The 13,086-nt window shown below is 42.8% G+C and overlaps 1 protein-coding gene across 1 annotated transcript in view; it reads left to right on the forward strand.

Annotated features, from left to right (window-relative positions):
- Nucleotides 1-13,086, forward strand: part of dock4b (dedicator of cytokinesis 4b) — a 114,374-nt gene that overhangs the window by 36,798 nt on the left and 64,490 nt on the right. The window contains exons 7-10 of the mRNA XM_080051128.1: nt 1,875-1,959; nt 7,363-7,514; nt 12,679-12,760; nt 12,946-13,006. Of these exons, the coding sequence (XP_079907254.1) occupies nt 1,875-1,959; nt 7,363-7,514; nt 12,679-12,760; nt 12,946-13,006 (380 nt within the window). The remainder of the gene's footprint in view (nt 1-1,874; nt 1,960-7,362; nt 7,515-12,678; nt 12,761-12,945; nt 13,007-13,086) is intronic.

Raw genomic sequence — 13,086 nt, forward strand, 5'->3', positions numbered from 1 at the left:
GAGTTCTAATGCTATAATTCCTGGAACCAAAAACGTTGGTACGTTCTAATAATCCAGGAACTGTGTATTCAAACAGGCCCACTGCTCAAAAACATGTGTCTGTTATAACATCCAAATGCCCTTACATGATTAAATAAAGTAGTAGTGAATCTAATTGAATTGCAACTTGCAAACAGCTTTTTGTGTCACGCACACAGTAAGCGACCACTTGTTGCTATGGGTATCATTGGCAACAAAGGTCAATTTGCCAGTTATTTCGATACTGTTCCATGCTATAGCAGAAATAGGTACCCATAAAACACTGCTTTTCAGTTCCCCCCTTGCAGCCAGCATATTGGAAATACACTTCTTCTATTTAAACTGATCCTCTGTTATCAGTTCCCTTTACATGGATTTGAAATCTCCTGACTTTGGTAGTGGACTTTGAAGTTTGGTAAATAATTACAAAAATCAGTTGTATAAATCATATTTGTAGTTAATGCCAAATAGGATAGTATGGTGTTATAACATGTTGCTTAATCTAAGGGTGTATTCACACTGGGAAAGTCCGCTAGATTTATTAAAAAAGAAAAGAAGGTAAAGGCACAGTGCTTCCTGAAATGGGTTCGGATCGAGTCCGGACAAATTCACACCACTAACGAAGTGCAGCAGAGTGCGTTTGGAAGCGCACTGAGACCACCTCTTCAGCTGGGTCTCGGAGCGCTTGTTTGGTCCGCCCCAGAATGCGATTGCTGTATTCACACCTGCCTGAAAGGTACGAACCGAAGGCGGAAGTGCACCTGAGTTTGTTTCAACCAAACTAAACACGGCAGGTGTGAATACAACCTAACATTCTTAACTGGAAAGTCTCATTAAAATGACTTCATATACTTTAGAAAATTGTAATAATACCAAATATGTGATTCATTTCCTTCTTTACTTCTGGCTATTATTCTTTATTCTCTCCAACCCATCTTTTCATTTTTCTCAGTCTCTCTCTCTCTCTCTCTCTCTCTCTCTCTCTCTCTCTATCTGTCTCTGTCTCTCTCTCTCTCTCTGACTCATTCTTCCCCTCTGGCAGCTTCTCTGTCTTCTGTTGTCACCTACCATCGCCTGCAGGCACCTTGTACCCTCCCTACACACAGACAGCACTCTGTCCATCATTCCTCTCATTCCTCTCTCTTTCCTTGGGGTGAATAAAAAAAAGGAAAGAAAACCCAGCTTCTGTTATTCTCTCTATATGTCTGTCCTTTCCAGTAAGCCTCCCTTGTTGTGTCCCTGCTGTGGGGCCTCATCAAACACACATAGGGAGCAAGTTGCAGTTTATTATCAGGACACACACACACACACACACACACACACACACACACACACACACACACACACACACACACACACACACACACACACACAGTCCTGGCTGAGTAAGTATATGGGTGGACAATCCCCCTCGCTGTGGGCTGTTGTATGCTTGAGCAGGCTTGTCTCTTTTATTGCTGACAAGGAGGCACACTCCATAGCGTTTTGGCCCACTAAAATGGGCCCGGCCTAGATTAGGATAAGAAGTAAGAGAAGGAGGAAGGATTTGGGGTTGGGGGGAGGACATGGAAGAGGGGTTGAGGGATGGAGAGAGGTAGAAGGATAAAGAGGACAGCTGGCAGAGCAGGAGAGGACATTTTTCTTTCATCTGTTCTTTAGAGAAGAGGATGATCCGTCAGGTTTATTTAGAGGGATACTGGCTGACAGCAAGCACAGGTTTGTGTGTGTGTGTGTGTGTGTGTGTGTGTGTGTGTGCTCGTGTGCGTTTGTCCACTTGTAATACATGTGCTATGTGTCTCATCCCTATGTATCCCTCCTTATGTGTGCCGTTTACTATATGCATCTTTGTGTCACAGGCAACTGGGTTTGGACCTGGTGCCCAGGCGAGAGTTCAGCATGGTGGACCCGGATGAAATCAGCGTCACGGAGCTTTACAGACTGGTGAGTGAGTGGTCTGCTGGCTATACCTTGTGAAATCGTTTAACTGCTTTGTTTGCACTTCACTCAGGGAGCAGGGCGCTGAAATGCATCCGTTCAAGTGTCCTTGTGTAACTGGATAAGTGGGTGTCGATAATGGACGGCTGGATGGATAGTTGCACTGTCTTTATGCAGTGTGTTGCCATTAAAGCATTTTTACACAACAGAAAGTTGTTATTTGTGTAGAAAAAAAAATGTGCTTTATACAGAACATTCCTTTAACTGATCACACTAGACAGCTGAGGGATGGTTAACCAGTATTGTTCATTCAGTCTTCACTCAGATCCAGCTAACCCCTTGAGATGGGAGGCAGTCCATCATTGACACAACCTTTGCGAGTTCTTCTCAGTATTTCACGGCAGTAGAACAAACCGCGTTAGCCACTCAATGGACTACACTGGCCTCCTGTTGTTGAATTATTCTTCCATTTGTCTCCATACCTCTCTCTCTCTCTCTCTCTCTCTCATTCTCTCCTTCCTTCCCCTACTGTTTGCTCCCTGCTTTCCCCACCTTTCCATTCTCCTCCATGCCCCCCAACCGCTGTTACCGTGGCAACCACTTCTCTGCCACGATACAGTGCAGGGAGAATTGTATCACACACACACACACACACACACACACACACATTGTGACGCCTTTCCTTTCGCTGGGGTAATTGGAGCTCTTAATCTATTTGTTTCCTTTTCTTTTTTTTGTTAGTCAAAACAAAGGCAGGCAAAGCAGCATGAGAGCTTAATGTACCTCTATTAAATGGCGTACAAAATGAGCAAATGACTGCAATTCCCCAATTCTGAGATGATAAAAGAGCTAGCATCCATGTACATCAGACAGACACACATTAGACCAACACACAGCTCGCCCTCATATCCAGTCTGAACTACATCAATATTTTTCCGCGAGATCTTCTGTTTATGAGAGCCGTGCTTTGTGTCTGTATTGTGCTGTGCTGCTGCAGTGTAGCTTAATTAAATTGAGATGGGGATTACCGTGTGTGTGTGTTACTGTGGGAAACTGTGGCCCGACTGCTGCATTGTGTCAAGGATTTATTAGATATCTGCCCGGTGTGAAACAAAGAGGAAACTGAGAAGGACAGAGGAAAGACATTCAGTGCATTGAATAGGAGAGCTTTAAATCAAGTATGACGTGGACTATATAAGAGTATGATTCCATTTCCAATGCCATTTGTTGCCATTAAGAAAAAAAGAAAATTCAAAAAAATTGTCTCTGCAGATCCCCTGAGCTCTATGCAGAATTTAAGTTCTTTTTTTGGCATTTTTTTTTTCGTTTTAATGCTTGCAACTTTACCACGTTAGTTCACTTCACCGTGTTTCCAGCCACAGCAAGCAGCTGTTTTAGCTTGCATACTACATCCCCACCGTAACCCTACCATCTGACCAGCACCCAACAACAATAGTGAAACAGTTAGCGCATAGCTGCCTAGAGAACAAATTGGTGGATTTACCTTCCCAAAAGATCCTTACACTTCCCTCAGGAGTTGAGGAGCAGCTGCACATTAGCCTTACTTTATGTCACGTTAAAAAAAATGAAAATAATATGAATGCTAATGTCGCTTTGTGTTTGCTGGATGTATAAATAGGCATCTGTTTGCCAACATGTTCACCATAACAACTCAATATATTCTCTTAGTTCCAGTAAAGAAATGTATAATAGGATGTCATGAATATTCCGCATTATAATTTCTCTTAGTGATTGCTCGCCTTTGCAGTTAACCAGCTTGCTTCTTTATATTTCTATTCTAACGTAGAGTCTCAAAGGGTTACTGTATTGTTTCTTGCAAAGTTGTGTTGCTCAGGGGGCAAGACCCGGGTTCGATTCCCACCCGCGGTCGCTCTCTGCATGTCACTCCCCTCTCTGCCCCATTTCACCTCTGTCTCTCTGCACTATCAAATAAAGCATAAAAATGCCCAAAAAATATCTTAAAAAAAAAAAAAAAAAGTTGTGTTGCTCTGCCAACAATTGCCATATACCCAAATGGTAATAATAAGGTTTTGGTTTAGAACTTGGTTCTGTTTCTGCAACTTTAAAAAACAGTCAGAGAGTCCTAGGAGCAAAGAGTTCCTTTTGTCTGTTGGGATTAAAGGTGGAGTCAGCGATTCTGGAGAACGCTTGTTGTCAAAATCAATGAATATCTCCTCACGATCCGCTACCTGTCCGTACTGTGTGTGATCTGAAAAGAACAATCCAGTGATGTTAGCTAGCAACATGCCAATGTACACAGCCTAGACAGTTCAGCTCGCGCACAGTACAGACAGGTAGCAGATTGTGGGGAAATACTCGCTGATATTGCCAAAGTGATGTTGACAACAAGCGTTCTCCTGAATCGCTGACTCCGCCTCTAAGGGCCAAATTTCTACTGGACTGATTTGACTCGACTTTGAAAACAGACCCCCTTTTGAAGCAACTTATTTGCTAGAAGCTTTTAAGTGTGGAAACCCTTAATCAAATCCTTAATTTGCTCCCTAGTGCCATGCTAAGTCTGATCAGTTGCTAAATTTGTCTTTGCTGCGAGGGCGAACCGGCTTCAATGATCAAACCCCTTGGAGAGTGAGTTGAACACAGTGTGAGCAGCAGACCAGTAGTTTATATCCCAGAGCACTGAGTTCATTAATATTGGCGGATCAGACAACAGTGATGGATTGCTTAGGCCTGCACTCAGACATTTGGTTTGTAGAATTTCCTACTTCAGTTATCGAGCAAAGCCAATAGAGACACGCTTAAAAGCCACACGCGTATCTCTCTTCCTTCCTCCTTGTGTCACACAAGTTCTCCCTCCCAACAGCTTAGCAGAGAGGGATAAAGAAAGAGGCTTAAATATGGATGTAGAAGTGTGTGATGAAAGGCAAGCTCTGATGGAGGGATGTAGAAAGAACATAAGTTCTACCCTGGCCTCGCTTTGACCCCTTCTCTTCTTTTTTTAGAAGCTCCTTGTAGATCGACAGTCACTCCATGCTGTTTAAGAAAAGATTACACAGTGAACAATAACAGGACGGTTGGGCAAACACACACACGGTCATGTTGTCCCTGTTCTGTTCAGCTATATCTGTCTCTGTCCAGCCTCCCCATAGCATTTTGTTTTGCCAGCACCAGGGCTGCCAGCCTGTCATGTATTTACCCTTTGTGTCTAGTCATGCCGAAGCATGTCATACAACCACACACTGACTGTGACCCACCGGGGAGCTTTAAAATTACACACTGAAAATAAACCTCGTAATAAAATCCCACAGCATAAATTAGGCCTACCCCAGACCTAGTCATTCTGCGTCAAAAAAAAAAACCCCAGGAACTCAGCCCTGGTTGTGTAGAGAAAGTGGGATCCTTGTCATTAGATCATTCTCAAGGGTGTTTTTTTCCCCGTAACTTGGAAAGAAAAGGGCAGAGCAGTCATGACAAAGCAAAAACATATTCATCAATTTGACAGATATTGCAATTGTAGAAGGATTTGTGGTATAATTGGCAAGCGTGTCTTAAAGTCTCCGAGGACCATGTTAGTGGTTTTTTCTCATATGTTTGTATTTATAGTACAGCCAACACATTTTAGATTGGTTTCTTACTCTCCAGGGGGTCTCTTGTTTGCCTCACTTATCACTCTGGCCGGAATGTCAGCTTTCAGGAGACGTACACCTTCTCTGAAATACTGCCGCTAAGCATTTTGATGCTTTTTTTTTGTCAAAGCAGTATTATCATCACTTGCCCTGTGTTTAAAAAAAAACCTGTAGCTGTCCTTAAAACGTATGTACTTTGTATGCAGTATGTATGCTACACTTAGGACATACTATCAAGTCATAACATTACATCTTGAACTTTGACCCTCTTCCTTTTTATCTGTCAATTCCCTGGTTGTTCTCTCTCTATGGCTCGGTAAATGTGACACCATTTCTGCTGCAGGGGAGTGTTGGCCTGTACAGCCCAAAAAAGCATGTTGGTTTGCACATTGCCAAATGTAGTAGGACATCAGGGTTAATATATAAATAAATAGCATGGAAGCATGCTTATTGGAACACAGGCTTTGTGATCAATCCTCGGTGTGTTTCCAAACATTGCAGCCTTGGATCTTCCTAGCATTAGATTTCAGATCATCCATGTTTGCACATTTTGGTTTGTGTTCGCATCTTGACTTTTAATAGCTAAGTTTAGCTATGCTAACCGGCTGCTGTAACATATTTAGTGTTCAGCATAGTGCTTTACCTTTTCTCATGTAACTTGTCAATAAAGCGAATAAGATGATTTCTCAAAATTGGAACCTATTTCTATATAAATACTCCATTGAGAGGGTTCCAATATTTATTTTCCCCTTATACATATGCTGGTATCTGCTCTAAAGTATGCTTTTGGAGATGATTGGTAGCAATTTCTTTTTAGGTGTGTGTGTGTTAATACTCCTGCTGCACTTCGCCCTTGCAATTTCTCTTTTCCCCCTCCCCATCCCTTTACATCCTACTACAGAAGCAAATATGGAGCACAATTTGGCAGGAGCGCTACGTGCCATCTGGTGCTGCTCTGTGTGTGTATGTGTGTATTTGTCCTTGTATTTTTGGATGTTGACAGCGGATTAGGATGAAGCTCTCATAAACACAGCTTTAATGTGTATATGATAAGCTGGTTTGAATTTAAAACGAGTGCACCAAACCGCGTGAGACTTTTATTGATCGCTTCTATTTAAAGATTGACTTATTCTAGCATGTAATGTGCCAATGCATTACCATACGCAGAGATGTGACTTTGTGCTTGCATTTATATACAATGTGAATTTCAGGGCTCCTCTTTCCAAGATTAAGCAACCGGTTTATTGGGATGCGTACCACAACACCATTATTTCTTCATGTCAAGTAATATAATTAGCCTTTGTTAAGATAAATGCTTGAGGTAAATAAATAAGGTGTTGGTGCTTTCATACCTTATGGGTCTTCTTTTCTGCTTGAACAAGTAGTAATACAGTCCCAACACTCAAGTGTCTCAAAGGGATATTATGTGTCTTTGACTTGGAGACCTAACACTTAATATAATATACAGCAGCTCTTGAATGTGATTGGCCGGTATTAAAAGCGATGCTAGCACACGTTTTTTGTTTTTCCACTGGTATTAACTGTATTTGATCTGAACTACAGAGCTTTGATCCTGCATATGAGGATATTTTGGGATTAAGAGCTTAGGGATGTCTTAATTTTTTTTAACCTTTCCAAATGCATCCATGCAATGTATTTTTTTTAGGGATGTTTTATTTATTCAAATGTTGCAGTCCTGTGTAGTTGCGTAATAAATCTACGAAATACGTCAAAATTTCCCCCGTTCAGATTAGCATTAGGGAAAGTGATCAGTCTTAAAACAACGCTCTGGTCTCCTCTGCAGATGGAACACCGGCATCGTAAGAAGGAGACCCCTACGCCCGCCAGCACACATCACCTCTTCGTCCACATGAAGAGCCTGACCAGCGCCAACCTGGGGGAGGAGCTAGAAGTCTTCTTCCACATTTATGACGGACGGGAGAACCGACCACTCAGGTACACACAAACCTCCATTGACAGTATAACAATTCCTTATAACAATAGTTTTGGCTCCACCAATCAGAGACGTCGCTGTGTCACTAGAGGATGGGTAGTGTAGTTCTTCTCACTGAGATCGGGATAAAACTTGTTTTTCATATAAGGGGGTTGATATCATGTAAAACTATGTCATATTCAGGGAGCATATACCATTGTTCCACACAAGGGTAGCTCATAGTATGACATTATGGCTAATAATCAAATCCTCTGTGGAGGATATGAATGGGATTTTAACTTCCAGAACCACACTGTTGAGCTCTAGTACAGTTGTGTAGGTATAACTGTGATTTTTGTGGCTCTATATTTTTAGTTTAAAAAATTACCATCAGTCTGGTTGTTGTATGCTTTGGCGGCGTTGTTTGCATGTTAACGAAGCTGCACTGCTCTTATGTTTTTCTGATGTCTTTTGAAAGCAGAGCCCATGGCAATGTAAGTGTAAGTGTGAGGTGGACCGGTGATTGCCGGGGGGACAATAACGAATGTCTGCCCCTTCTAATGTCAAGGAGCCTGCTCTAATTACATTCATGAAGATTTATTAAAGCAGGTTGTTAAAGTACACACCCAACACTCATAAAAGTGGGTAACTAACGCCATGCTTTTATTTTGGTTTTAACCATATAAGATGTGTCAGTGCTGTCCACATAAAAGAGCCCAAACGCCCTGGGAGTCTGCACACGTCACTTGAAAATTCTGACGCGCACACACACACCCACACACACAAACACACACCCATACCCACATCCACATTTGTGTTTTAACTCCGTTTTTTATAGTTCAAAGCAAATAAATTCCATTGCATGTCACAAACAAGTAGATTCGTCAGGCAAGACATAAACGAGTGGGTTGAAAAATGAGCCATGGCACCGCACAAACTTCTTTTGATAAGTCATGCTTGTGTTTCGACACGACGCCCCACACGGTCACATCAGAGTGATCGGGAGACATTGATTGGAACTCGCTGTTTTATTATTTTCTTTCGCTGCACACAAAGTAACTCCCCCTACTGCTTCCATTGAAGTCCTATTCATTATTCATCACATTGCTGTAACAAAGTCAAACTGTAGTGCAAACTTGGTTGACCTAGGTTTCTGTTAACCTCGCATGGAGACTGTGGATTCCTTCACCACACTTAGAATAATAGTACTGAAGAAAAGAGCTCCACTGGAAGTGTACACAGCTTTTTTTTTTCGTGAACAAATAAGATCCACATGTGTATACATAAGCTCTCAGCATGTATTCTATCAGTGAATCAGAAGCGCTTTCAAGTATATTTTAATATGCTTTTTTTCTGTCTGTCTTCTTCCTCCTTTATCTGAGCCAGGTAGGAGTAATGAGACATGGTGAGTTGGCTCATTAGTCTGAAGTGGATTTGAAGACGGCTTTAGTTGTTAAGATAATCCTTCAAACGTACAATACAAATCGCATGTGCTATGGTTATTCACAACAAATGACAACAAATGATAATAGCAAAGCGATATAAGGCTCTATTTTTCTTTGTTGATCTTTTTTCTTTTTTTCCTAAATCAGCTAATTGTTCTATTTTTTTTATCAGTTTTGGGGGATAAAGGCATTCATAGGCTCTGACCATTGTGCCTTAGCAGTTCTGTCTTCGAGGAAAAGCTCGCAATGGCAGCTCGCCAAATTTGTCTCTCACCGTCTATCACACACACAAATGGACACACACATACATACACACACACAAATGGATTTGCGCAAGATGCCTGGCATGGAGCCATTTCGACGCTTCCCTCTGGGCTGGTGGTTTCGATGTGTGTGTGTGTGTGTGTGTGTGTGTGTGTGTGTGTGTGTGGGTTTGTGTATATATGTGTTCGTGGGTTTTGGAGACCAGATGGGGGTCCGACCCGTTGTCTCGGTACCATGCCAACACCACAGCCCCTGTGTATCATGGCAGCTTCTTTGTGTTCAATACAAACTCCTTGTTTGGCTTTTCAGCGACACACACACACACACACACACACACACACACTGTGGCATACTGTACCATGTTCACACATGACCCTGTTACTCTTACTGCCCTCTAACTTTTGAGGCTATTCCAGATCAAACGCACACATTAACAACAACAATATGAATACCCAACTCAGCGTTACTCTAATAAGGTCACCCGTGGACGACTGGACGTGTGTGTGTGTGTGTGTGTGTGTGTGTGTGTGTGTGTGTGTGTGTGTGTGTGTGTGTGTGTGTGTGTGTGTGTGTGTGTGTGTGTGTGTGTGTGTGTGTGTGTGTGTGTGTGTGTGTGTGTGTGTGTGTGTGTGTGTGTGTGTGTGTGTGTGTGTGTGTGTGTGTGTGTGTGGGTGGGTGGGTGGGTGGGTGGGTGTGTTTTCTTCGTCGCCCGATTTGTGTTTTTGGTTCACTGTCTTGTCTATTGTTTGTGTATTTGGTCAAGTATTCCATTGCCGCTCTGTTGTGGAGTCATTTTCTCCTCTTTTTCAGCTCTGCCTCTTGGGATAGATTTAGCTTGTTCGGGCTGAGGGGTGGGAGGCATCGGTGGCAGTTAATTTATCCAGTGTTTTACACGCCAGTCGCTCGCTCTCCCCATCCCCCGCCCCCTCGTCAAGCGAGCACACGGCTTCCCAATGCAATCATCGATATCAGGAGAGGGAATAGCGCGCGGTAGGGGCCCAGAGGGGAGGGAGATCGGCCATTCATGTTATGTTAATGCGAGCGGTGATAGAGGGAGATAAGGTCCCATTGGGGGACTCCGGTCCTCTAAGCTCGGGTGATCAACACGCTGCAGCTGTGAGGGAGAGGAATCGGTTTGTGGCAGGGGAGGGTGTGTAAGAGACTGTGAGTGTACTGGTATTGGCATCTTTTTGAGGACCAATTTAGGCTTTTAACCATCGTAGTGAGGACATTTTTGGAAAGCGAGGACATTTTGCCTGCTCCCCAATTCTTCTTTGATGGTAAAATCTAGATTTTAGGGGTCAGGTTAGAATAAGGTTTAGGTTAGGATGAGTGTAAGGATCGGGGTTAGGCATTTAGTTGTGATGGTTAGTGTAAGGGGCTACGCAATGCATTATGTCAATGAGGGTCCTCACATAGATATAAGTATAAGGATAAGTCTCTCTGTGTGTGTGTGTGTGAGCATGTTCGCAGGAGTGGCTGTTAATTGGCAGTTGGGGTTTTCAACAATACCGCACTAATTAGGGTTTGGGAAAGCGTGCCCGAGTCTCCCCCGTCTGATGCATAGGAATCTGTCTCCGTATGGCTGGATAAATGGGATGGACAGTTACATAGTGCAGCTAATGAGGAACAACTACATCTAAATCAAATTGGCTTTTCTCGACTAGTTCATTCCAATACCGACAATTCAAGGAGAAACTCGGCTGAAGGAATACATGTATGAAAAAAACCCACAACCATTTGTATAATTAATAATCAGGAGCTTAATTAATTAAAACGTGAGCGCCCACTGCCCTACATACACAAAACACTGAATAACAGTGCAGGAAGCAGCCTCTTATTTACACCACCATGGCACGTTAACGTTATTGAGCTTGTAGAAATAGCTTTGATTAGCTCAGACTAAGTTACATTAGTGATAAAACATTCCAATTCATTGTAGCACCACCTCTGTTTTGCGATTATGAAGTTAAATCGGAACTGTTGGGTATTTTTCACCCTTGTGTGTGTCTGGTCCTACTGCCCGCCTGAGCCTGCTGTCAGTGCCAGCCACTACTTGGCTGGTTGTCAGGCGCTGGTGCATTACAAGGTTTCCTCTCTGCTTATCGGCGGACTGTGAAAGTCACCTAACTGGATTAGCCCTTAGCTCGCCAGCCAGGATGAGGCAGGGCCCAGCAGGATGCTTCCGCCGCCACCGCCTCTCTTTGAGCGTGTGCGCGAGATAGAGAGAGGGAGAGAAAGGACAGAGCACAAAGAGAACCAAAATGCGATCTGTGTTGTACGTCCTGTCTGATTTTCCTCGACATGCACTTGATTTCCTGCTTTTAAAAAAAAAGAAGGAGTTTTGCGGGGCGTTGTGATTTCCAGGCAGTTTATTCCTGCTTTGTGAAGCTGTTGAATTCAAAGTGTTAAAGCCTCTGGAAACCTGGTATAAAATAGTCCCAATCAATATATGATATCAAAGTTGGGTGTCTCAAGCTTTCAGAAGAATGGGATTGAAAATAAACGTTCCCAAATATAAAACATTGTTGAAAAAATCAATGCTAACTGCTAACATTTCTGTTAAAGGATGTCGTCTGTAGCTCTCTATATTTTTTTGTATCTTACTGTCTCTCTGTATGTGTTTGCTTTAGTGTAGCACGGGTATAGACTTGTTCTCATACATTAGCCTAGCCGTTATGGTAAATAATGTCAGACAAAACTGCTCATTAGTTACTAAACTGTTCCTTATAATGTACAAACAATGCAGCAGTATAACATAATGATATTTCTGTCTCTCAGTTTTTGACATTTTCCACGTTCATTTTTCTCTCTTTCTCTCTGTATTCACCTTTTCTAATAATGATCTCCGTCTACTAGCCCTGTCACAACCGGCAGATTTATGACAACCAGCTTGGCAGTTATAAGGCTGAGGTTGTACTTTTTCCTTGTTCTAACCCATCACCGTTTTTTGCTGACAGTCCAGAATCTGGGCAAAAAAAGAAAAACGTGTCGGAGAAGAAGAATCATCCCCGATATGCAACAGCACACTGAATATTTTATCCAGCCGCAGATGAGCCGCACACGGATGGATGTTCTTGTTGTCGGATATGTTCCAGACATTCTGTGTCGGGGATTTATTTGGTTTTGATAATTCAAGCTGTGTTTATTTTTGTCTCTCTCTCTCCCTCTATCCCTCTTTTCTCTGCTGCCTCTCTTCTCTCGCCTGTCTCTCTCTCTCTCTCTCTCTGCCTCATATTCTCTTTCAGGGAAGCCTCAGTCTGCAGATTAAACTTTGAAGTTTTTTTTTCTCCAGTGCCCCCCACCTTTTCAGCGCTTGACTTTTTTTTTGACATCTCATCCAATCTTTACTGTGTTTTACTGTGAGCAGTAGCTTGGATGCAGTAGTTTTATATGACACTCAGCCATCACTCCTGAACCCCCCCTCCATTCATCTCAATTCATGTTCCCTTCCTTTTCTCTCTCTCCTCTTGTACAGTGAAAGGTTCTTTGTCAAGCTGAATAAGAGCGGGTTGCCCAAGTCGCCGGAGAAGACGGAAAGACAATGCACGCTATTTGTGGTAAGTAGTGAACACGACTTTGTGCTTATACGAAGATTGATTGGGGGTAATTTAAAGCTACATAAAGCTAAACCTCAAAGTCATGTTCCATTAACCCTGAGAGCTATAAAGCTAAAGCCAGTGCTCTGTAGCCTGTTGACAGTGAGTGGAACTGATGCTATAATATTGTTTTCCTGTCTCTTCAGGATTTGGGGAGCAGCGACCTGCGAAAAGATGTCTACATTGTCGTGCACATCATGAGAATAGGTGGGGAGTTAGGATGCTGCGTCTTTATTCTACTGAGCACTGCATGTCTTTTAAATCCCTTGGGCTGATATAGCAGTTCT

This window comes from Ammodytes marinus (assembly GCF_949987685.1).
Source record: "Ammodytes marinus genome assembly, chromosome: 22".
NCBI lineage: Eukaryota > Metazoa > Chordata > Actinopteri > Uranoscopiformes > Ammodytidae > Ammodytes > Ammodytes marinus.